General features: G+C 49.4%; 2 protein-coding genes and 1 pseudogene across 10 annotated transcripts in view; 2 read left to right on the forward strand and 1 right to left on the reverse strand.

The window, feature by feature from the left end:
• Positions 1-293: 293 nt before the first annotated feature.
• Positions 294-10069, forward strand: FABP6 (fatty acid binding protein 6). Its single transcript, XM_005558427.4, has 4 exons — positions 294-494; positions 3196-3371; positions 5915-6004; positions 9959-10069. The coding sequence occupies exons 1-4, from the start codon at positions 428-430 to the stop codon at positions 10010-10012; spliced, it is 387 nt and encodes a 128-aa protein (XP_005558484.1). The 5' UTR covers positions 294-427; the 3' UTR covers positions 10013-10069.
• Positions 10070-10209: 140 nt separating this feature from the next.
• Positions 10210-19303, forward strand: LOC123574170 (low molecular weight phosphotyrosine protein phosphatase-like; annotated as a pseudogene).
• A 3330-nt stretch (positions 19304-22633) lies between these two features.
• CCNJL (cyclin J like) overlaps positions 22634-25522 on the reverse strand; it is a 61943-nt gene continuing 59054 nt past the window's right edge. For all 9 annotated transcript variants that reach the window (XM_045394477.3, XM_045394478.3, XM_073994699.1 and 6 more), the window contains one exon: positions 22634-24769. In XM_045394477.3, coding sequence (XP_045250412.2) covers positions 24349-24769 — 421 coding nt within the window. In that variant the 3' untranslated portion in view covers positions 22634-24348. The remainder of the gene's footprint in view (positions 24770-25522) is intronic.

Here is a 25522-nt window from a genome sequence, read left to right on the forward strand (position 1 = left end):
GTCTCGTTCATTTGTGTTTCTTCAGTGCTGGCCCTGCACACAGCAAGTGCTCAAGTGCTTTGGTTGCAGAGTGAGAGAGTGCATGAGCGATGAGAGATGGTGAGAGCATGGGTTGAGGGCAGGGCGTGTGGGAATGGAGGGAGAGACGGGCAGAGAGGTGATGACTCCTCAAACTCATTGCCATCCTGACCCTGCGGGCAATGGCAGCACTTCCCCAGGGTGAATAACCTTGGGGCTCTGTCCCTCCAGGTCCTGCCCACATCATAAAACAGCGAGTGCTTCCTCTTCAGGACAGGAGGGAGAAGAAGTGGGGTGACTTAGGGGCTGAGCCTCAGCAACTGGGAGAGTTTATAAGCTGGGAAAGCAGACCCCTCAGCACCACCGTTCTCCTCATCCCTCTGCTCTCTGGCTCCAGCCTCCCAGCAGCATGGCTTTCACTGGCAAGTTCGAGATGGAGAGTGAGAAGAATTATGATGAGTTCATGAAGCTCCTCGGTGAGTGAGCTCCTGGGTATCCCTTCCTCGGGGTTGGTTTGTCACGGTGGGACAGGATTTCATTCATTCATTCACACATTTGTTGAGCAACTGCTTTCTCCCAGACTCTGAGGATAATAAGAACTCAGACACTCTTTTTTTTTCTTTTTTTGAGACGGAGTCTTGCTCTGTCGCCCAGGCTGAAGTGCAGTGGCGCTATCCCCACTCACTGCAAGCTCTGCCTCCCAGGTTCACACCATTCTCTTGCCTCAGCCTCCCAAGTAGCTGGGACTACAGGCGCCCGTCACCTCGCCCTACTAATTTTTTTTTTTTTTTTTTTTTTTGGTATTTTTAGTAGAGACAGGGTTTCACCATGTTAGCCAGCATGGTCCTGATCTCCCGACCTCAGGTGATCCACCCGCCTTGGTCTCCCAAAGTGCTGGGATTACAGGCGTGAGCCACCACGCCTGGCCGACACTCTTCAACTTTATTTTATTTTATTTCATTTTTGAGACAGAGTCTCACTCTGTCACCTAGGCTGGAGTGCAATGACACCATCTCGGCTCACTGCAACCTCTGGCTCTCAGGTTCAAGTGATTCTCCTGCCTCAGCCTCCCCAGTAGCTGGGATTACAGGTGTGCACCACCACACCTGGCTAAATTTTTTTGGTCATTTTTTAGTTAAGACGGGGTTTTACCATGTTGGCCAGGCTGGTCTTGAACTCCTGACCTCAGGTGATCCACTCGGCTTGACCTCCCAAAGTGCTGGGATTATAGGTGTGAGCCGCCGTGCCCGGCCTAGACACTCTTTGACTTTAAAACACACATAGAATATATTAGTATCTCCACTTTACTGAGGGAAAACTTGAGGCCCAGAGAATTGAGTAACTAGTCCAAAGTCACACAGCTAGTAACTGGTAAAGTGGAAACTTGGTTGGTGAAGTAGAGATTTGATGTTTATTTAGTCAAGCATGTATTTATTTTATTTTTATTTATTTATTTTTGAGACGCAGTCTTGCTCTGTCTCCCAGGCTGAAGTGCAGTGGCATGATCTCAGCTCACTGTAACCTCCGCCTCCTGGGTTCCAGCAGTTCTCCTGCCTCAGCCTCTCGAGTAGCTGGAACTACAGGCGCATGCCACCACATCTGGCTAATTTTTTGTGTTTTCAGTAGAGACAGGGTATCACCCTGTTGGCCAGGCTGGTCTCAAACTCCTAACCTCAGGTGATTCACACACCTCGGCCCCCCAAAGTGCTGGGATTACAGACGTGAGCCATGCGCCCAGCCTGTCAAACATTTATCAAACACCAGCTATATGCAAGGCTATCTCAGTGTTACCAATGGGGACTCAGCGTGACTTGCCCAAGTCAGTGGCAGAGGCCATTGGCACCCAGGACCCTATGATGAGTGGTCTCACCACATCCTGCCTAGGAGAGGAAACCAAAGGGTTAGCGTGGAGACCAGGTTTGACAATCAACTTCTTCACACAGTCATTCAGCACACACAGGTCTCTTACTGTGCCAAACACTGTGGGCACAGATACCAGTGATTTCATTCCTTCTCTCACTGCTTGACTTGTAACACGAGTCTGTTGTGAGGAACCAGTGAGACAGTGGATCTGACAATCTTGTGGAAATCTCAGTATCTCACTATCTAAAAAGTCTCAGGCAGTGTAACTCTTAAGGTTCAGAGGACAGCTCAAGGGGACCCATGCCCTCCCTCTTGGTGGCCACTTCTTGCCTGCCAGCTGGGTCAAAGGAACCCTGAGACCAGGCCCATTGAGCCTTGGGACCTGGAGGAGTCGAGAGCCCCTCTGAGTCATGCACTGGCAGTGGCCCTGAAGGAGCATGACAGCTTCGTGTTGTGGAATGGGAAGGGAGCCCACCTCGGTTCTACACTGATTCTGTCATTAACTTTCAATGAAATACTGGGAAGTCCCTTTCCCATTCTGGGTGCTCACTTCCTTATCTGTAAAACAAAAATATTAGAAGACACAATCTTTTTTTGGTGGAGGGTAGGGGACGGAGTCCTGCTCTGTAGCCCAGGCTGGACTGCAGTGGCGCTATCCCCGCTCACTGCAACCTCTGCCTCCTGGGTTTAAGTGATTCTCTTGCCTCAGCCTCTGAAGCAGCTGGTATTACAGGCACCTGCCACCATCCCCAGTTAATGTTTTTTTTTTTTGTATTTTTAGTGGAGATGGGGTTTTACCACATTGGCCAGGCTGGTCTTGAACTTCTGACCTTAAACGATCTGCCCGCCTTGGGTTCCCAAGGTGCTGGGATTACAGGCCTGAACCACCTCACCTGGCCAGAAGGCACAGTCTTGAAAGTCTCATTAATTCCAGAACTTCTCGAGCTTGGCAAGATTCCGTTATATTTATATTACTATCAGAAGCTTGGTTATTATTGATGAGCACCCATTATGTGCCCGGAGCTTCACAAACACACTCACATTGAATATAATTCTTGTAACAGCCCTTTGGGATGGGCCTTATTATCCCCGTCTTGCGGATGAATACACTGAGGATGAATACAGAGAGTGACTTCCCCCAGCCACATGGCTCACAACATGTATTACCTGTCTCAGGCACTGTGCTCTTAACCTGCAGGCTAGCCTATCGTGTACATGGGATAGGGCAGTGGGGGTGGGCAGGAAAGCTCTTTCCCCAAACCACAGGGTTAAAAGCAGCTCTTATATGGCTACTCTGCTTATCCCCGGGTCCAGGGCTCTCCAGCGATGTAATCGAAAAGGCCCGCAACTTCAAGATCGTCACGGAGGTGCAGCAGGATGGGCAGGACTTCACTTGGTCCCAGCACTACTCCGGAGGACACACCATGACCAACAAGTTCACTGTTGGCAAGGAAAGCGACATACAGACAATGGGGGGCAAGAAGTTCAAGGTGAGAGGCCACTGGCTGTCCCCGTCCTTCCCCAGGCCTCCACCCGACTTCTCCTTCTCCAACACGGCCTCCCTGCTCCCAAGCTGAGGCTTCTTTCTCCAGTTTGGCCTCCAGCATTAAGAGCTTGAGTTACTTGGCACTTTAATGCTCCTGATTTTTAATGGTCAAAAATGGGCACCAAAACAATAAGAAAAATAGCTAACACTTGCTGAACACTTAATATAACCTAGACTCTTGCTGAATAGATTTTTCATCTTAATGCAGTTAATCCTATGACATTGCTACAATTACTCTCCCTAGATTGAGGGGGAAGGCTAAATTATGGGATTAAAAAGCTTGCTGGCCAGACACAGTGGCTCCTACCTGTAATCTCAGCACTCTGGGAGGCCGAGGCGGGTGGATGGCTTGAGGCCAGGATTTTGAGATTAGCCTGGCCAACATGGTGAAACCCTGTCTCTACCAAAAATACAAAAATTAGCTGGATATGGTGGTGCATACTTGTAATTCCTGCTACTCAGGAGGCTGAGGCAGGGGAATCGCTTGAACCCAGGAGGCAGAAGTTGCAGTGAGCTGAGATCATACCACTGCACTCCAGCCTGGGTGACAGAGTGAGAGTCCATCTCAAAATAAATAAATAAATAAATAAATAAATAAATAAATAAATACCTTGCCTTAGTCACACAACAGGGGCAGGCCTTCACACCAGGCACTAGAGAGCATACGTGCTTTTTTTTCCTTTGAGATTCACTCTGTCACCCAGACTGGAGTGCAGTTGGCATGATCTCAGCTCACTGCAACCTCTGCCTCCCGGGTTCAAGCGATTCCCCTGCCTCAGCCTCCCGAGTAGCCAGGATTACAGGTATGCACCACCACATCTGGTTAATTTTTGTACTTTTAGCTGAGACGGGGGTTTCACCATGTTGGCCAGGCTGGTCTCGAACTCCTGACCTTGTGATCTGCCCACCTTGACCTCCGAAAGTGCTGGGATTACAGGCGTGAGCCACTGTGCCCGGCCATAAGTGCTTTTTTAATGTTGCCTCTCTATGTAGCACAGAGATAAAGAGGCTGGGCCCTGGAGTGAGCCTTGGCTGCGTTTGAAACCATGATTTCCCACCAGCAATTGTAGGGCCTTGGGTAAGTCATTTTACTCCCCTGAGCCTCGTATCTCTAGTATGCAAAAGGAGACTACATACAGTCTCTGGCTCCAAGAGCTGTGGTGAAGATTAAACAAGACAGTTCATGAAAGCACCTGGCATAGTGCCTGCCACATATTGAATGCTAGAAGAAAAAACACAGTCATTTGCTTTTGTTTTAGAAGTGAAGAAACTGGCCGGACACGGTGGCTCAGGCCTGTAATCCCGGCACTTTGGGAGGCCGAGGCAGGTGGATCACGAGGTCAGGAGTTCGAGACCAGCCTGGCCAATATGGTGAAATGCTGTCTCTACTAAAATTACAAAAATTAGCGGGGCATGGTGGCGGGCACCTGTAATCCCAGCTACTTGGGAGACTGAGGCAGGAGAATCACTTGAACCCGGGAGGCGGAGGTTGCAGTGAGCCGAGATCACACCATTGCACTCCAGCCTGGGCAACAGGGAACGGGGCGAGGCTTCGCCTCAAAAAAAAAAAAAAAAAGAACTGAAGAAACTGAGGCTCAGGGATACCAAGTAATGGGTCTAAGGCCCTGCAGCCAGAACATGCTGGGACCAGGGATTTGAACCCCAGCTATTTGCCTCTATCATTAGGCCTCTGGTGACCCATGTGGAGTTCTAATTATAGAAAAGGAGTCAGGCTGGTGGCAGCAGGGGAAAGCAAAAAAGGAGAGTAGATAAGCTATAAGTCTGCCTTTCTTCATGGTCCAGAACACATACCTGTCCTGTGCAAATAACTCACAATCTTCCTGTGCCCAGCTATCGTCACCTCCACTGATAGAAATATGTAAGTTATCTCACTATAACCTTTGCTTTGTCAGTACTGCACAAAACCCTCTTCAGCACACTGCATAAGCAACAGTCTATAAACTCTCCAGCAAGACTTTGTCTCCTTGCAGTCAGCTCCTCTCTTGCTGACCTGCCCAGTGCACCCTTGCAACATATTTTCATACTTTCTCTAAGAAATCTGACTTTTTTTTTTGCCTACAACTGTCTTGGTAAATTCTTTTTTTTTTTTTTTTTTTTTTTTGAGACAGTCTTGCTCTGTTGCCCAGGCTGGAGCACAGTGGCACAATCTCTGCTCACTGCAGCCTCTGCCTCCCGGGTTCAAGCAATTCTCGTGCCTCAGCCTCCCAAGTAACTGGGATTACAGGCATGAGCCACCACATCTGGCTAATTTTTGTATTTTTAATAGCGGGGTTTCACCACGTTGGCCAGGCTGGTCTTCCTGACCTCAAGTGATCTGCCCACCTCAGTCTCCCAAAGTGCTGGGATTATAGGCGTAAGGCACTGCGCCTGGCCTTGGTAAATTCTTCTTACTCCCCGTGCCACCAGCCCCAGATAGTTACCAATCACCTGCAACAACCCAGGCTTAATGTTGTGCTTCTATTCCAGGCCACCGTGCAGATGGAGGGCGGGAAGCTGGTGGTGAATTTCCCCAACTATCACCAGACCTCAGAGATCGTGGGTGACAAGCTGGTGGAGGTGAGTGTCCTGCTGGTCCCTGGGATGATTACTGGACATTTGTCTGTCTCCTGGCCACAGCCCCTCAGAGGTAGGCCTCTGGGCAGCTGGCTTTACCAGCACTTCCCTTGTGCCAGGTTCTATGCTGAGTGCTGGATGCACATGATGTCATTTGGTCTTCACATAACCCTGTTAGGTGGGGATTTTGGTCTCCATTTTAGGAGGAGACTGAGGCACGGGGAAGCTAAGTGAGGGAGCACACAGCTTTGATGACAGAGCTGGGATTTGATGCTAAGCAGCCTGACTGCAGCACTTACACTCAGCCACCTCTGAGGCACAAGACTGGAAGCCCGGAAGATCCTTCCCAGAATGTAAAGGAGGTGGTTCAGGTGGGCTCCTCCAGGGACAGCCAGCACTCCACTCCATTTCCATGAGGGACATCAGGCGCCTTCTACCAGATCTTCTGATTTATCCAGAGAAGATGGAAATTTGCACTTCCATGTGAAATCTCCACACTATTAAATATTGGCAACTAATTAAAAAATTCTTTCAATATTGGCAGGTCCAACACACATATCTGTGGACCCTCCTACACAGGAGGTGGTGCCCTGGGAGGCCCTTCTTCTCACTTCTGTTTCTTTCCCGTGGGTCTCCAAGTTTTCCCCAGGTGGAAGAAATGGATGTGAAGTTAACAGGGAAAAGAAGGCATTTCCACACTTCATTCCCTCACTGTGAGCCTGTGACCTGCGTCAGAGACCCTCTGGGGTCCTGTTTGGTCTAGAAAGGGCCCTTCCCTCCTCCCTGAAGCTCTCCAGCAGGGAAGACGTGATGAGGGAGGCAGGGTTTGTGTGACCCCCTTGCTTCTCCTTCTTTGATCTTTCTCTCTCTCTGTCTGTCATTTCCTTGCGCCCTCATCTCAAGCCCTGTCAAGAGGAAAGGAGCACACTGCCTCTCTCAGACACTGGTGTAAATGATTTACACCACAGACACTTATTTCAAACAGCTCTGGAGGCTGGGAAGTACAAGCTCAGGGTGCCAGCATGGGCAGGGGCTTATGAGGGCCCCCGTCCTGGTTTCTTCACATGACAGGGAGACATCATCTCTCTTGTGTCTGGTTTTTTGTTTTTTTTTTTGTTTTTTTTTTTTGAGACAGAGTCTTGCTCTGTCATCCAGGCTGAAGTTCAGTGGCGTAAACTTGGCTCACTACAACCTTCACCTCCCAGGTTCAAGCAATTCTCCTGCCTCAGCCTCCCGAGTAGTTGGGATTACAGGTGCGCACAACCATGCCCAGCTATTTTTGTATTTTTAGTAGAGACGGGGTTTCACCATATTGGCCAGGTTGGTCTGACCCCATGATATGTACTCCCTCTGCCTCCCAAAGTGCTGGGATTACAAGTATGAGCCACTGTGCCCGGCCTGTTTTTTTTTTTTTTGAGACGGAGTTTTACTCTGTTGCCCAGGCTGGAGTACAGTGGCGTGATCTCAGCTCACTGCAACCTCCATTTCCCCCATGCAAATGATTCTCATGCCTCAGCCTCCTGAGTAGCTGGGATTACAGGCGTGTGCCACCATACCCAGCTAATTTTTGTAATTTTACTAGAGACAGAGTTTCACCATATTGGTCAGGCTGGTCTTGAACTCCTGACCTCAAGTGATCTGCCCGCCCTGGCCTCCCAAAGTGCTGGGATTACAGGCGTGAGCCACTGTATCAGGCCGTGTGTCTGTTGTTATAAGGGCACTAATCCCTCATGAGGACTCCACCCTCATAACCTAATCACCTCCTAAAGGTCCTATCTCCAAATAACATCACATTGGGGCTTCAACCTTTACCATATGGGTTTGGTTGGGGGACACACATGGAGTCCGTAACACGGCCCAAGAGGTTCCGTGCCCTCCCATTATACTCATTTTACAGAGAGAGCAGCATTACAAGGCTCAGAGATAGCACGGGACTTGGCCATGGCCACACAGCTAGTACATGCAGAGGCAGATCTCATCTGTTGACTTCTAGACTAGGCCCCCTGCCTCTTCTGCCCAGGCCCACGGGTCTTTTTTATCCCCCTTTAACATTTTTGGTTAAATAATCTAAAAATTAGCTGGGTGTGATGGCTCATGCTTCTAATCCCAGCACTTTGGGAGGCTGAGGCAAGTGGATCACCTGAGGTCAGAAGTTCAAGACCAGCCCAGCCAACATGGTGAAACCCAGTATCTACTAAAAATACAAAAAAAAATTAGCCGAGTGTGGTGGTGCACACCTGTAATCCCAGCTACTTAGGAGGCTGAGGCAGGAGAATCGCTTAAATCCGGGAGGTGGATGTTGCAGTGAGTAGAGAATGTGCTCGCTCCAGCCTGGGCAACAAGAGCAAAACTCTGTCAAAAAAAAAAAAAAAAAAAAAAAAAAAAAGTCTAAAAATTAATAGATGTACAGTGTTGAAAAACTGTAAAAAGAACAAAAGTGACTATATGCCTCTTCTCCTGGGTGAAAACTGACATTTCGAAGAATCTAATGAAAGGGCTTTTGATGCATTTTTACATGAAATGTCAGTCAATAACTCCCAGAAGCAGCAAAGTCCCCCAGCCTGTGAGGTGTGCAGGGAGAGCATAGGGCAGGAGAATTGGAAGCAGATTTGGGCCTGAAAAGAGAATTGATCTTCCCAAGCTGAGCGAACCTGCTTGTCAATACCCAGAGGTTCCTCATCATGGAGCCCATGTGGTGTGGGCAGTGGCTGGAGTTCAGGGTCGTCATGCACACACACACATGACACAGCCAGGCACACACACATATGCATGCACATAGACCCAGGCACGCGCACACATAAACAAAGTTCCATGACTAGGCCCTGAGAGGAGCTGTCTTGATTGCAAATCTCCCATCTCTAGAGGCCCAGAATCATCCTGGCACCGCCCCACTTCTCTACCAACAGACAGTGCATTTTGTAAGCATCCCTCCTGCCTTCTGCCACCAGCACCCCTGCAATGTTCTCATCACCTCTCCCCTACACTAAGCCCCAGCCTCCTCTGATTCCACCTCTCCCCCACCTTGCATCCATCCCATATGCAAGTCACACATCACTTCACACTGCTGCCCTTTGTCATGAATCAGGACCAAACTTGACCTTCCATGGCCTTACTGCCCAGCCCCCCTGGACCAGCTACTGCTCCTGAGCTGGCCAGAGCCGTTCCTATCTCCCTTTCTGTGCCATGTGGTTTCTCTCCTCTGAACTCCCTTTCTCCTGTTTGCTTTTCCAAATCCAGTTCTGCAGGCTTCTGTCCAACAGCCAATTCCCCGTCCTGTTACCTAGTCAGTGGCTCCCTGCCTCCTCTGGGCTCTCCCACAGCTCTCTGTTTGCTACCCGCCCTTCTCATGGAAATGCTGCTTTCCTCTGCTGGGTGTGCGAACCAGCTGATGACACGTGCACCTCCAATGGCAGCACAGCTCCACGGCAGGGAGCCCCGGGCACCACACACTGTGGGCCTTCAATGAACTGCATGCCCCCGCCTGCCTCTCCCACTAAACCTTAGGCTTCCAGAGAGTAGGGACTGTATCTTCCCATCACCGAGCACGTGACAGGTACCCATAAACACTGTGCAGTGCAGCCATGGCGTGTGGCCTTGGAAGGGTTACTTGACTTCTCTAAACTTCCATTTTCTCATCTGTACAATGAGAACAACCTCACAGGGCTGTTGGGAGGATTAAATGGAATCATGCAGGGGAATCATGGGTGAATGGAGAGGAACAGAGGTGCAGGGTTCCACACCCAGAGTCACATCACCCCTCACAGCTGGTTACCATTCATCACAGGGAGTCCGCACACTGACTCCTGGAACAAATTGGGAAACTGAGGCCCAAAGAAGTGGTGCACCTGACTCTCATCTACTCAAGGCTGGGGTTGGAGGCTCATCTTTGTTCAGCGGTGCCTCCTGGCTACCTTGGGGTGGGCCACTGACTCCCTCTGTCCCGGCGGCTTCTTTCAGGTCTCCACCATCGGAGGCGTGACCTATGAGCGCGTGAGCAAGAGACTGGCCTAGGCATCCAGGCCCGGCCCAGGGAGCTACAAACCCGCCAATAAAACTGATACAAGGACAGATGCTGCTCGCTCCAGAACCTCTTTGTTTTTCTTTTCTGGTGTCTTGGGATGGGCTCTGGCTGGGTGAGGGTGGGAAAGCCCCCAAGGGTGGCCACATGGGCCACACATTGGCCCTGAGATCCCTGTGGGATTCACGTCATGGCAGAGCAAGACATGAATGTGGATGACTGCAATGCTCCTGCTCTCTGGGTGAGGCTGAAGGTGGCGCACAGGAAGCATAGTGGGCACACTTCTGTGGCCCCTTCGCCCCACTCTGCCACCCACTACTCTGTGCTGCTTGAAGGTTCCTTTATGGAGACAAAGTCAGCTGGGAAAGGTAACACATTGATTCTCGGATGGGCCACAGGACAGGCATATCAGGACTTGGGGGTTGTGGGGTGGGAGCTGTTCCTTTAGGAAGGGCCCCGGCTGCTGGGCTCCAAAGCTCAAAGTAGGGATGGACCAGGGCTCGCCCAGGGAAGCTGTTTCAGCTTGGCCAGGGTTCTGCTGTTATTCGCTGTGGAGTCATCCCTTTGGTCCTCAGTTTACCCACTGAGGGGTACAAAGGGGGTCCAGGGGGACCAATGACGGGCTGAGGGGCATCAGTGGTCTATGAGATGGCAAAGGGGCGATGGGGTGATGGGAGGGGCAGGAGGTACTGGAGTGTCCTGGTTTTGACTCACAGGGCTTGGGCGGGGTGCCTGGGAAGAACTTCGAGAGGCTACGGGGGGGCTGGGAAGGGGGGCGGGGGCGGGGTCACCCTGACATCTGGTGCCTGGAGTCCTGGGTTGAGAAGCATTCTGAGGCAACGTTTGGGTTTGGCAGATGTCCTGGGACAATCTCTAATCCAGAATCCTGAAGGGGACTTTTTTCATCCTCCTCTCTCCTTAGAAGTGTTACCACATCTGGGTACCACCTTGACCTCTTTTTTACCCAATATTTTTCTTTTCTTTTTTCTTTTTTTTTTTGAGACAGAGTTTTGCCCTTATTGCTCAGGCTGGAGTGCAATGGCATGATCTTGGCTCACCGCAACCTCTGCCTCCTGGGCTCAAGCGATTCTCCTGCCTCAGCCTCCCAAGTAGCTAGGATTATAGGCAAGTGCCACCACGCCTGGCTAATTTTGTATTTTTAGTAGAGACAGGGTTTCTCCACGTTGGTCAGGCTGGTCTCAAACTTCTGACCTCAGGTGGTCCACCTGCCTCGGCCTCCCAAAGTATTGGGATTACAGGTGTGAGCCACTGTGCCCGGCTACCCTGTATTTTTCTATATGACAATTCACTTATTTTTACTATAATGGAAAATCATGTCACTTCCATACATACACAACCACTGTTATTTGCCATAATTTAAAACTATTTAAAAAATCAAAGCTGAACAATGTTGACTTCTAGCCAGATTCTGTTGCCTGCCCAAGGCCCTGGGCCTAAGGCCTCCCTTTGTGAAAAGGGTGAGAGAGGTAAAAGATATAGTGGTATCAAATGGGAAAATTTATCCTTAACTTATCAAAATTCCTGAGATACTACTGAAAGGAGAACGTACTCACTATAAGAGTTGAATTACCGAAGGCAGGTAGTACTTACATTATTTCGAATGTACAAGTCCCACATGTGAGACATAAGGAATAAGGTTTGTCCAGAGCTTTGCATGGGGTATGGCACACAGAAGGGGCCTAATAAGTGCTACCTGACCTAAGGTCCTTCTAGCTCTGTGCAATTTGCAGCCTTTCACTCTTGTGGGCCAGCCTCAACCTGGACAGATGTCACGGCCCAGGTCACAGGCAGCCTTTTCTTGCCTCCTCCCACATTCTACTTTGAAACCTTATCTTTCTAAGAACAATACACAGCCTCTCCCCACCCACCCAGCAAGGACCCATGAATTCCACCGTTTTGCCAAGACTTATTACTAATTAAGTGAACTAGGTAAGCATTAAATTAAACTAGCAGTGTTGCTGTTTCCCCTCCAGACTGAATAATTACTCATAATGAGCTTGGATAATAAGTCTCTAAATAACAGAGTTAACTATAATTAGGCTGAAAATTGAGAGAAGGGGAGAGAGAGAAAGAGGAAGGAAGAGGAGAGAGAGAGGGAGGGAGGGAGAGACGGAAGAGAGAAGGTAGAAGTTTTACTCCTGTAATTGATTCAGGAACAAATTCAAATTGTTGGCAGGGGAGAAAATCTTTTTTTTTTTTTTTTTTTTTTTGAGACAGAGTCTTGCTCTGTCACCAGGCTTAAGTGCAGTAATGTGATCTCAGCTCATTGCAACCTCTGATTCTCTGGTTCAAGCGATTCTCCTGCCTCAGCCTCATGAGTGGCGTGGATTACAGGTACGTGCCACCACGCCCAGCTAATTTTTGTATTTTTAGTAGAGACGGGGTTTCACCATGTTGGTCAGGATGGTCTCGATCTCCTGACCTCGTGATCCCCCTGCCTAGGCCTCCCAAAGTGTTGGGATTACAGGCGTAAGCCACAGCCCCCAGCCGGGGGAGAAAGTCTGAAGCATGTGTTGTTATAAACTCACAGATTCACAGACAATGGAAAAGCAGGACCTCAGCTCTCAACTAGTTTAAACTCTGTATTTCACAGACATGGAAACTGAGGATCAGAGAGGAAAAGAAATTCATCCAAAGTCACACAGCAGTGAGTGAGTGAGTCTCTGAGAGTAATCTGGGTGTGGGCTTCACCCACCAATGCAGCTACAGTTTCTCAGTGTGGGTAAATAGAATAAGGCAAGCTGGAGAAAAGCACCTATGTCATTGGCATCTTGGCAGGGAGGATTCCTCAGCCAGAAGAGCCAGTGGTTAAGAGCTTTGACTCTGGGCCGAGTGCGGTGGCTCACACCTGTAATCCCAGCACTTTGGGAGGCTGAGACAGGAGGACCATTTGAGCCCAGGAGTTTGAGAACATAAGGAGACTTCATCTCTACAAAAAATTAAAACATTAGCTGGGCATGTTGGCACATGCCTGTGGTCCCAGCTACTTGGGAGGCTGTGGTGGGAGGATAGAATGGGCCCGGGAAAGTCAAGGCTGCAGTGAGCCATGATTGCACCACTGCATTCCAGCCTGGGTGACAGAGTGAGACCCTGTCTCAAAAAAAAAAAAGAGCTTTGGGGATGGGCACAGTGGCTCACACCTATAATCCCAGCACTTTGGGAGGCTGAGGCGGGTAGATCACTTGAGGTCAGGAGTTAAGAGACTAGCCTGGCCAACACAGTGAAACCCCATCTCCACTAAAAATACAAAAATTAGCCAAGTGTGGTAGCACGTGCCTGTAATCTCAGCTACTTGGGAGGCTGAGGCAGGAAAATCACTTGATCCCAGGAGGTGGAGGCTGCAGTGAGCCGAGATGTGCCATTGCACTCCAGCTTGGGTGGCAGAACGAGACTCTGTCTCAAAAAAAAAAAAAAAGAGATTTGGTTTTGGAGTCACATTACTAGGATTTGAATCTTTTCTTTATCACCTAGTAGCTGTGTCACCTTGAGGTAAGTTCATGCATTTCTCTGAGCCTCAGTTTCCTCACCTGTCAATGGGAATAACAACTGTACTTACCTGATAGAGTTGCTCAAAGTCACTCAATGTTAGTTCTACCATCACCTCCATCATCACAACCATCACTCTCAGGTCAGTGCAATCAAAGGGTTAGGAATGCCTCTGTCACCAACTTGTGAGTCACTGGACCTCTCTGAGCCTCATCTTGGTCATGTGTAAAATGAGTTAGTAAGACCTTCCCTTCCTTGGTCACAGGGGAGTTACAAGGATAAAGGGTAAAAATCCATGCTTTGGGAGGACAAGGCGGGCAGATCACTGAGCCAGGAGTTCAAGAACCAGCCTGGGCAACATGGTGAAACCCCATCTCTATGAAAATACAAAAGTTAGCCGGCATGGTAGCATGTGCCTTTAGTCCCAGCTACTTGGGAGGATGAGGTGGGACAATCACCTGAGCCCGAGGAGGTCGAAGCTGCAGTGGCCATGATTGCACCACTGCATTGCTGCCTGGTGACAGAGTGAGATCCCGTTTCAAAAAAGTATTTTTTTAATCCATGTTCGTGACTCCCAGAAAGTTAGATTGGCTTCATCATTTGCTGCACTGTGCAACAAGCTAGAAGGACTTCCCATTCCACAGACCTGGTTCAGGTGCCCTTTACCACAGGGTCTCTCTGACCTTCACCCTGGCATTTGGGAGCCATCTCTCCCACTCTGCCTGGGCACCTGCCTCCCTCCTGGCAAGCTCCTTTGGTGAACTTGGGAGCTACTCATAGCATCTTTAAAGATCACCACTAGGGCTGGGCGCAGTGGCTTATGCCTGTGATCTAAGCACTTTGGGAGACGGAGGTGGGCAGATCGCTTGAGCTCAGGAGTTTGAGACCAGCCTAGATAACACGGTGAAACCTTGTCTCTACAAAAAATGCAAAAAACTTAGCTGGGCTTGGTGGTGTGCGTCTGTAGTTCCAGATACTTGGGAGGCTGAGGCGGGAGGATGGCTTGAGCCCAGGAGGCAGAGGTTGCAGTGCGCTGAGATCACGCCACTGCACTCCAGCCTGGGGGAAAGAGCCAGACAATGTCTTTAAAAAATCAAAAAAAAAAAAAAAAAGAAGAAGATCACCATTAGGTGGCACTCTGCCACCTGCCTGCCATTCCTTGGATACCTGATGTGTTTGGGGGGAAGGAGCAGTGAAATCTTGAGTGACTGGGCCTTCGTGTGGCTGTGTGTCACCTAAGGGTGACATGGCATGGTGAGACCTTCAGCCTCCCGGATCCTCGTATCCTCATCTAGGCAATGGTGATAATCCAACTAGCTCATGGTGGCGTTGTGAGGGCAAAAGAGGAGTAAGGATAAGAGCATGAGGAAAGTGCCAAAGACAGGGCCTGCCGCATAGTAAGTGTGCACAAAGGAGCTATTAAAGGCTCTTCTTGAAAGATCTACTGGTGAGAACTGGCACATACAGGGTAGGGCTTTAGAGCAGGGAGAAGTGTCCAAGCCTGGCTATGAACGAGCTTTTCCTGGGAAACCTCCCATCTCAGACCTGCTGGACCTGACTCTAGGTAACAAGACCATGGACTGCCACTGGGACATGCTCCCTTGCTAGGTATGACCTGGGAGACCGTTCCAGTCCCACCCTCTCATTTACAGATGGAGAAACTGAGCTCTAGAAAAGGGAAATTACCTGCCTAAGTCCACACAGCTGGGGAGCAGCAGAAGGCCTGACTTCCAGATGTCCTGCCTGTGTGTCTCTGACAAGGGCAGGGACCTACAACCAGCCATAGTTGGCCCAGGAGAAGCCTGGCCACTTGAGTTCTTCCTTTGAAGTGGGAGCTGGGTTGGAGGGAGGTGAAGCTGTCTCACCTGAGCCCTAAAGAAGGGGGGGTCCACTTATTTCCAGTGGTCCTTGTGGAATTCACTGCTGAATGATGATATCACATGTCCCAGGCTTCCTTACCATACACCTGAACCATACACCAGGTTGGCAGCCTTCCCCTTAAAATGAGGGGACAGAGGTTCAGAATGGAGAGAGGGTTATCGTCAAGACCAGACGCTCTCAGACCTCTCACCTCTCAGGCTCTGTGTTCTTGTCTAGATTCCACTCTTTTTTTTTTTTTTTTGAGAGAGAGTTTTACTCTTATTGCCCAGGCCAGAGTGCAGTGGCGCAATCTCCACTCACTGCAACCTCTGCCTCCCTGGTTCAAGTGATTCTCCTGCTTCAGCCTCCCAAGTAGCTGGGATTACAGGTGCCTGCCATGATGCCTGGCTAATTTTTTGTATTTTTAGTAGAGAGAGGGTTTCATGTTGGCCAGGCTGGTCTCGAACTCCTGACCTCAGGTGATCCATCTGCCTCGGCCTCCCAAAGTGCTGGGATTACAGGCGTGAGCCACCACACCCATCTTAGATTCCACTCTAACTTAAAATGTTTTATCGGCTATTTGTTAAAATGTTTTAAATTTGATTTAAAAAAGTTTAAAAAATTAATTTCCTAGAAAGCACAGAATCCCAGCTTATCTGGAAACATGGAGCTTACATCTCTGAAAGATAATACCAGGTAGAGGCCGGGCGCCGTGGCTCATGCCTGTAATCCCAGCACTTTGGGAGGCCGAGGCCGGCGGATCACGAGGTCAGAAGATCAAGACCATTCTGGCTAACACGGTGAAACCCCGTCTCTACTAAAAATACAAAAAAATTAGCAGGGCATGGCGGCGTGTGCCTGTAGTCCCAGCTGCTGGGGAGCCTGAGGCAGAAGAATGGCATGAACCCGGGAGGCGGAGCTTGCAGTGAGCCGAGATCGTGCCACTGCACTCCAGCCTGGGTGACAGAGGGAGACTCCGTCTCAAAAAAAAAAAAAGAATACCAGGTAGGAACTGAGTAGACATCATATCCATCATATCCTCTAGGGGGACACTGACTTTACATTACAGCTCGACACAGTCCCCACCACCTCGCACTGTCAGTCATCCAGCTGGATTTGCACACACATGGTACCTACCTGGCCCTGGTGGGCATTTGACCTGAGACACCTACCAAATGCTTTGCTGCCTTCTGCTGAAATTCGGTTCACAAGGGTCTACTCTGAGGAACAGACCCTGGTTCATGAGGGCTGCTAAGATTCTCTTCCAGGCACCTGGTGCCAGGGATTGCCTCAGAAACACAAGGATGCTGGTTGCTGGCAAAGAGGAGGGCAGCTCTTTAGGCTGTTTGACAAGCTGGATGGTACCTGGAGCTGGTCTGAGCCGGCACTGAGGCAGGTCCCCTCCTGGGGGAAGGTCTGGGGAGGCCCCAAGCCTGGTCCCCGTCTTCACCTTCACAGATGGGGCTGGGAGCTCAGGGAGCCCCTCCCAGATCCGAGCGTATTAGAAGCAGACAGATGGAGCCGCAAATCATGTTAGCCGGTGGCAGATGTGCAAGGAGCTACGGTTCTGTGTCTGCTGGTGAGTGTGCTCTGAGAACCCCAGCCATGAATCAGGAGTGTGAACGCCAGGCAACTCTTTGCTTTTATGAACCCGTGTCCATGGTCCTGCCCTGGTGGGGTGTTCCCTACCAGGCGAGTGGCTGGCCAGCTGGGCCAGCCACGGAGCCTTTGCCTCTGGCATTCCAAAGCCATTGAGTCAGGAGCACAGGATGGTGGCAGATTGAGACGCCGTGGGCTTGAACTGTGGCTCCTTCACTGCCGCTGCTGTCCTTAGGCAAACAACCTCTCTGCGCCCTTATTTTCTGATCTGTAAAACACAGCTAATAATACTTCCTATTTTGTAGGGTTACTAGGATGGCTGTAAGAAATAGTATGAGCAAGTGCCTGAAACACAGTAAGTACTTAACAAATGCCAGCTGCAATGACTATTGCCACCGTCACCAGGAGCTATTATTATATGGGGTGGTGGGACGGGAGGTAGTTTAGGGCACAGCCGTAAAATCAGGTAAACAAATTAATGCAGTCATTTCGGATGGTTTGAATACCATGCAGAAAATGAACAGCTAACAAGAGAATGACTAGGGTTGTTACAAAGGCCTGTTCGGGAGGTAGCATGTGAGTTGAGACCTATGGCAGGGTTTCTTAGCCTCAATACTATTGCCATTTGGGCTGGACAATTTTTGCCATGAGGGGCTCTCCTGTACAGTATAGGATGTTTAGCAACATCCTGGACCTCTACTCACTATATGCTGGTAGTATCTCCCCTCAGTTCCAACCAAGTGGGTGTACAGACATTGACAAATGTCCCCTGGGGGTCAAAAATGACCCCTGTTGAAAATCACTGATAAAAGGGTGAGCAGCAGGCCAGGCGCTGTGGCTCACGTCTGTAATCCTAGCACTTTGGAAGGCAAAGGCGGGAGGATCTCCTGAGGTCAGGAGTTTGAGACCAGCCCGGCCAACATGGTGAAACGTCACCTCTACTAAAAATACAAAAATTAGTTGGGCATGGTGGCGCTTGCCTGTCATCTCAGCTACCCGAGTGGGTGAGGCAGGATAATCACTTGAACCCAGGAAGCGGAGGCTGCAGTGAGCTGAGATGATGCGACTGCATTCCAGCCTGCGTGACAGAGCAACTTTGTCTCAGAAAAAAAAAGAGGGGGGGTGAGGAGCCAGTCCCACAAGGACTAAGGGGAAGAGCAGAAATAGCTTTGGAGAGATGGACTTTGAACCCTGAGGGCAGGAGGAACTGGAACCCTGACCCTAACCCTAATCCAGGCATTCAGTCAGCAGTGCTAGTTTGGAAAGAAGCAGATTCTTCTTGGAAAAGAAGTCTGGGTGTCCTAGCCCTTCACACAGCTAAGCCAAAGAAATGCTGCACAGAACAAAGAAATACTAAGTATAGGTCTACGACTCACATGGTTCAGACATTCAGACGGGGATGCTGCTTCCTTACTCTCATTTGAGTTTGGGAACCAGTTCCTGAAGTTAATCCTTCAATGTTTCTTCAAATAAATCACATGGGCAGTCTCTGGGTGCCTTTGCGCACGGAGAGATGGCAGAGCAGGTGCCTAAGCCAGTGCTGTTTGTGTATCTGGGTAACATCTGTTGGTCACCCATTGCAGAAGCAGTTTTCAGATCAAAACATTTCAAAGGCATGGGCATGGTGGCTCTCGCCTGTAATCCCAGCACTTTGGGAGGCCGAGGCGGGCAGATCACCTGAGGTCAGGAGTTTGAGACCAGTCTGACCAACATGATGAAACCCCATCTCTATTAAAAATACAAAAATTAGCTGGGTATGGTGGCATTTACCTGTAATCCAGCTATGTGGGAGGCTGAGGCAGGAGAATCAATTGAACCTGGGAGGCGGAGGTTGACTGAGTCAAGATTGCGCCACTGCACTCCAGCCTGGGCGACAGAGCAAGACTCTGGCTCAAAAAAAAAAAAAAAAAAAAAAAAAGCCAAAAAACATTTCAGAGAATTGGAGGGTAGACAGCACGGTGACATCTGGGTATGAGATAGGGAATCCCCTGACTACTGAGGGCACAGCTGCATGAAGAGGCACGACATTCCCATGAGCCACGTTGCCCAGCAGAGATAGGAATAGAAAAAGCAATCAAGTTAAAAGCTGCAAAGCTAAAATTGAACTACTTGAGAGCTGTGATCCACAAAACTAACATTAATGCAGATCCTTATTATGGAAATGGCTGCCTTTTGAGACGGTGTACCAGCAGTGTGTCAGGTGCCGCAGAACGTTCTTGGGGGAAGCCCACCGAGGCTGGTCTGTACCCCGCTGCGGCCAACCTGACAAGACCCCAGCCTTCGGCTCTGCATCTCTCAGTGGACAAGCTAAAGTATAATAGTGTTCCACAGCCCAAGGTCCTAGCTCTTTCTTCACTGACTTACTGTTTCTTACCTTAAAAAATAATTGCAGATGGAAATCAGTTGTGCTTGGCAGAAGACTAAAAATCATTGATTCAGACAGTTTCTGGGGTATATTAAGTGTTCTTAGATTAGTTGAGCCTCTCACTTTGTCCCAATTACAAAAATAGTGGAACAAACAACATAAAACAACAAAACAAAACACAATGGAGTAAAACCTCCCTTGAAGGCCCAGGTCAGTATCTAAGCCCACTAAGACTTAAGATAATCGGGTCTGCCTCTTCAGTGGGTTTGATGATGGCTGGAGGACAGGCGCCCTCTGCTTCCTGCACTACCTTCATCTTTTTGCCCTAGGGCTTTTTATGGAGTGACAATAACTCCGCCCATAGGAGCTCACAGTCTAGAATCGTTTTAATTCACACACACCCACAGTGCACACTTGTATATTTAAAAGATAGGGAAGAAGCTGTGTGGGTGGCTCATGCCTGTAATCCCAGCACTTTGGGAGGCCGAGGCGGGTGGATCACTTGAGGCCAGGAGCTGGAGACCAGCCTGGCCAACATGGTGAAACCCTGTCTCTGCTAAAAATACAAAAATTAGCTGGGCATGGTGGCACGCATCGATACTCCCAGCTACCGGAGGTTGACGCAGAATTGCTTGAACCTGGGAGGTGGAGGTTGCAGTGAGCCAAGATTGGACCACTGTACTCCAGCCTGGGCAACAGAGTGAGACCCTGTCTCAAAATAAAAAATAAAAAAAAGGAAGAAATAAAAGATTTGGAATCAGTCTTTAGCAACTTTAATACTTCTTGATTTTTTGCCTAGTTTATTTCATGAGGAGGTCAGCTCATTTGCTCCCATTTGAACCATGCTGCCTCTGAAACTTAATTACATCCAGGAAGGACACTTGTATGCTAGTTGATCCATGGTCAGTTGTGTAATAGGTCTGTTTCTATATGCACATGTAACCCAAATGTCAAATATAAATTGGGTTAGGTGGGAAAAATAATTTAAAAAGTTGGAAAAAGTTCTATTACGTTGACATGCTTAAATATTGGTATATTAAGTATTCTTTCATCAGCATTTCATATTTACTGGCAAATACAGGTACTTTCTGTATACTTTGAGGTAATTCTGTTAAATTCATATAGATGTCAGAAAATACTTTTCAAATTAAACTCGACTAGGTGTAGTGGCTTATACCTGTAATCTCAGCACTTTGGGAGGCCATGGCAGTCAGATTGCTTGAGCTCCGGAGTCTGAGATCAGCCTGGGCAACATGGTGAAACCTCATCTCTACAAAAAATACCAAAATTAGCTGGGTATGGTGGCAGGTGCCTGTAGTCCCAGCTTCTCAGGGGGCTGAGGTGGGAGGATCCCTTGAGCCCAGAAGGTCAAGGCTGCAGTGAGCTGTGGTTGTGCCACTGCACTCTGGCCTGGGCCACAGAGCAAGACCCTGTCTCAAAATAATAATAATAATAATAATAATAATAATAATAATAAAATTTAAAAAACAAAATAAACTGGGGAGTTATAAAAATACAACTGAGATATAAAAAACAAAGAAATCATAAACCTGAATGACCAAGAAGCTGGCCAAAAGTGCAGATTCCGGGTCCCCACCCCTCCTAGAGAAGGCTCCAGGTCATTCTGCAGCTTGCTCAGGCTTGAAAACCTCTGAATTTAACCCGATGCCAGCCCTGGGAGGAACTTTAAGGCTGTCCTTTGTGCTTTGTAAAGCTTTCATAGCCATCCTCCAGCATGGGAACGAACACAATCTTACATGGAGCGCCCAAGGGTGGAAGACAGACAAGTGGCACAGCCTCCCCACCACCCCCAAGAGCTTAGACCCATCCACCAACTTGACCATCTCCATAGTAACAGATGGAGAAATGGAAGCCCAAAGAGGGAGGGATTTGTCCAAAGTGAAGTGGTGCTCTTGGTAAACCCAAGACTTACCTTGTCTCTGAATCCCCAAAACCTAGAGCTTACTGCCTCACCTGGCCTTGCACAAGGCAGGTGGTGAGCACTGCCCTCAGCCCCCGCCTTGGCGGTGTCAAACACACTCCTGGGTCTGGGCTGCAGCCTCAGGCCCTGAGCTCATCTTCCCTTTCCTCCCTTGTCTAATCCAAGGCATCTGCACTTAGCAAATGTCTCAGTCCCACTGTGACACTGGCTCTCTAGGGTGGTTCTGCTGGAAGCTGGGTAGGCAGAGGGCAAGACAGAAGTCTCGAGTGAGACTCCCTTCAAGGAGGAGTGCGAATCTGACATTTTTCATAATAGCTGATGCTATATCCCATCCATTCTACATTTACATATTTTGACATTTAACGCTTCTGAAATAAGAATGCAATATATAATCAATGGTATCTTGAAAACTGCCTAATGATTTAGTTTTCTAAAAAGCCTTAGTGCATAAAATAACAGTGCATCTTACAAAAAGCTGGTCTTATGCTTGAAGAAACATAATAATTGTCTCCTTTTTTGGAGGTACTGGCCTTGATGTACATTACGTTACTTAATCCTCTTGAGAACCCTATGAGGCAAGGTCTGTTATCACTCCCATTTTAACAGGTGAGAAGACGGAGGCTCAGAGAGAGGTTGGGTCAGCTGCCTTCCAGCGGCTGGTGAGTTGTGCCATTGTTAACTTTATGTGGCAGCTCAGCTAGGCTATGGTGTCTGTTGTCTGGCCAAGTACTAGTCTAGGTGTTGCTGTGAAGGTATTTTTTTAGATGTGATTAACATTTACAATCAGGTGACTTCAAGAAAAGCCTCCATAATGTGGGTGGGCCTCATCCAATTGATAAAAGGTCGTAAGAGCAAAGATTGCGGTCTGCTGGAGAATAAATTTTGTCCCAAGACTGTAACACAGAAATCAACGAGCCTGAGTTTCCCGCCTGTGGGCCTGCCCTACAGATTCTGAACTCTACTGCAACATCAACTCTTACCTGAATTTCCATCCCCCAAATTTCTGGCATGCCCCAGAAATTTTAGACCACAGCCTCCGCAACCATAGCCAATTCCTTAAAATCAATCTCTCTCCATATATATCCTATTGGTTTCTTTGGAAAAACCCTGAGATGGTGTTGGAGCTGGGGTGTCAAGCCTTACACACCCCTCCGCTGGCCTCTGTGTGCCTAGGGAGGCCCAGCTCCCACTCAGAGGGCAGGACTCAGCTCCCGAGGTCTTGCTGCTGCCCCCAACATTCCACCCCCTAGCATAGGGAGATGCCCACCAGGGCTGATCTGAGAGAGGGAAGGAGGGGCCGGCCCAAGAGGGGATGCCTAGGACAAGAGGCGAGAGACCAAGAGCAGGTGACGTGTTTATTGTGGGACACCTCTTTCTGGGTGCCGCGCTGGCCGTGAGGGAACCCTCACGATCCCCAGGCCCCAGAACAGACAGACACAAGAACTTGAATCCAAACTGCTTGCACATAAATAGAAGGGAGGTTGGCAAAGGAAAAAAAGAAAAACAACAAACAAACGTGCAGTCTCCTATGCTAGTGTGACACGGTGGCAGAGTCTTATCCACACCCCGTCTCTTTTCTTACTGTCTCCACGCTGAGATTTTCATTTGCTCTGGAAAGATTCACCATCTTCAGATCTGACTCAGCAGCATGCAGCTGTCTTCCTGGCGGCCCCAGGCACAGTCTCCAGGACTGGCAAGGGGCTAAGAAAACCAAGACAGGTATTCCTCAAACAAAACAAAAATTGCTTCCCCGGTCCTTTGCATCTCCCAGTTCTGATGGGTGAACGATGCGTCCTCCAACCCCAAACTAAACCAAAGAACATGCTAAGCACAAGCTGCGAGTCAGAATAAAAAACATATTGCACATGGTTACAAGAGTCTTCCTGAGAGCCCCCTCACTGCAGATCCCTAAATACTGGCTTTTGATCCAACCAGTCACTTGCCTATCAACGGTGGTATAATATGCCATGTACATCCCACACCCCAAATCCAGTGGGACTAAGCAAATCTTCCACATTGCTATCCTTTGCTATCAGCCACACTCAAAGCCGAGACTGGGTTAAACTCATGCACTGTTAAGTATGTGGTGGAGAGAGGTGGGAATTGTTTAAATCTTTGTCTTCCTTTCAACGAGCTTCTCCCTCCCTGGGTAGTCATTAAAGTTCTAGAGGTGAACACAGCCTCCAAGACGTGGAATCTTCTGGAACCGAGAGCTGGGAAAGTGGTTCTCTCCAACCATATGCTTTCCAAAAGGAAGCTCTGTGGTTACCTGCCGGTCCGTCACAAGTTGGGTTCAAACTTGGGTTCCAACTTAACAGCCCTCATGTGGGACAGGCAGTGTGGCGATTAAATTTGTTTTTTTCTCCAAAGGAATTTTCAAGTATCACCAAATCCCTGATACAATGTGTAAACAAGACATCTTAGGAAACAGAAAGCGAGACCACTTTGGGAAGCAGCAGCACATGAAATTATCTAAAAGGCTGAAAATGGTTTTAGGTTCAAAAACAAAGGCAAGACAGCCACCCACTGTGCCTTGCAAGGCAAATGCTCAGGCATACACACAAACTCAGGCCCCTCTGCACGGAGCCAGAGAAAGAAAAGCACCCAATACGGCATCCTCCGGGGCTCCTGAGAACACGCCAGGCTGCCCCTCCTTTTTCAGCGGTGTAGCTGCCATCAGCAAAGAGTAGAGACGTCTTTAATGCTAAAAACTGGACGTGCTTGAGATCAGGGGTCTGTGTCCAGTTCCCACTCTCCTGGCCTCTTACCAAGTCTTTCTTGATTCACTGGCCCCTGCGTGGGGGGACGGCCACCAAGCCATCCTTTTGTACCCCAGTCACACGTGGCAGATGTTTCTCAGAGGAATGCTCTCGGGTGAGGTATGTTATTGAATGTTTTGCTCTGGGTCAGGTTTATTTAAAAGGAGCACAGACCCTCCACATTCCAAGGCTCTTCAGGGATGGCCTCCTGCTGCCTCACTTGGTTGAGCTCTCCTCTTCAGTGTCCTCTTCCTCTGCCCAGATCTCCAAGGCTTCCTCGTGAGGTCTGGAGGTCGCCTATCTGTCAAAGCAGCCAGTGGGGAACATGTGGCTCCCACTGAAGTAGCTGCTTCCGTAGGTGGTGGCGAGGCAGTGCCTGGGCTCAGCTGCAATGGCCATCTGCATGCTAAGGGACGCAGGGATGGGCACGGGACACATATCCAGGGGCTGGAGAGGGAGGTACGGGGTGTGGAGGGATGAGCCTGTGCTCCCCGAGAGCAGGCTCCCCGAACGGTGGGCCTGCAAGGAGTCCCGGTAGGCCAAGCATAGGTCCTGCACGGGGGTCTGGAACTGTGCCAGGGTGGTCGCTGGCTGGCCGAGGGCCGGGTAGGCTGGTGGCTGGAACAGCACTGGGGTGGGGGTGGGGGGTGTGCCGGGCACCATCGCCAAGGCCTGGCTCTTGACGGCTACGGCATCCTTGAGGACGTTGTCATACACTCTGAAACAAGAAGACCTGGGTGAGAACTGGAGACCAAAAGCCACCAGATACCTGTGTGTGCCTCTACCTGCCTTGCTAAGTGGGACTGGAAGAGATGCTGTGTGCCCTGTGTCCACCAGGCCTTACCTGGCTGTGCTCACTGTGTGTGGCACCGCTCCAGCTGTTCACCAACTAGATTCAGGCCTTGGCTCTCAGCTTGGATCTGTTTCCTACAGAAAGCTTCTTCTGGCCCCTCCAGACTAGACTGGCTGTCGCCGCAGCCCCACGCTGACTCTCTCCACAGTCAATACCCCAGAGAGTAACCTGCTCCAGCGGGTAACTTCTAGTTACCTGGCTGCCAGGAGGATCACGCCTGCTTGTGCTCACCAATGCATTCCCTGCGCCTGGCACTGGAGTGTTCCTGGGGCCTGAATGAACCCAATCTCTGCTTTCCAGGCAATTCTGGGCCAGCTCCGTCCCGAGCAGGGTCACTCCTTAGCTAGCTGATACCAACCAAATTGACCCGAGGCCTAGGATTTTTCACCTGAAAAGGGGGCTGGAACAGAGACTTTTGCCATCTTAAAAAAAGCTTCTCATATAGCTTTTTGGGAAAACAAAACAATTAGAGGCTTATGTAAGGCATGCACCGACACTCAGACCAGGCTTTGGGGACCTTCTCAAAAACACAAATTTTAAAACAAGGTCTAGGGAGTAGGACTGACTTTTCAGAGGAATGAGACAAAGGCAGCCGCCAGCAAAGCTTCCCACATTGGG

Source organism: Macaca fascicularis, chromosome 6, assembly GCF_037993035.2.
Source record: "Macaca fascicularis isolate 582-1 chromosome 6, T2T-MFA8v1.1".
Lineage (NCBI taxonomy): Eukaryota > Metazoa > Chordata > Mammalia > Primates > Cercopithecidae > Macaca > Macaca fascicularis.

Excerpts from the sequence above, each read along its gene's own strand:
- FABP6 (XM_005558427.4), top strand. The coding sequence starts at position 428 with ATGGCTTTCACTGGCAAGTTCGAGATGGAGAGTGAGAAGAATTATGAT. Across the intron at positions 3,372-5,914 it reads TGGGGGGCAAGAAGTTCAAG|GCCACCGTGCAGATGGAGGG; the intron begins GTGAGAGGCCAC and ends CTTCTATTCCAG. Across the intron at positions 6,005-9,958 it reads TGGGTGACAAGCTGGTGGAG|GTCTCCACCATCGGAGGCGT; the intron begins GTGAGTGTCCTG and ends GGCTTCTTTCAG.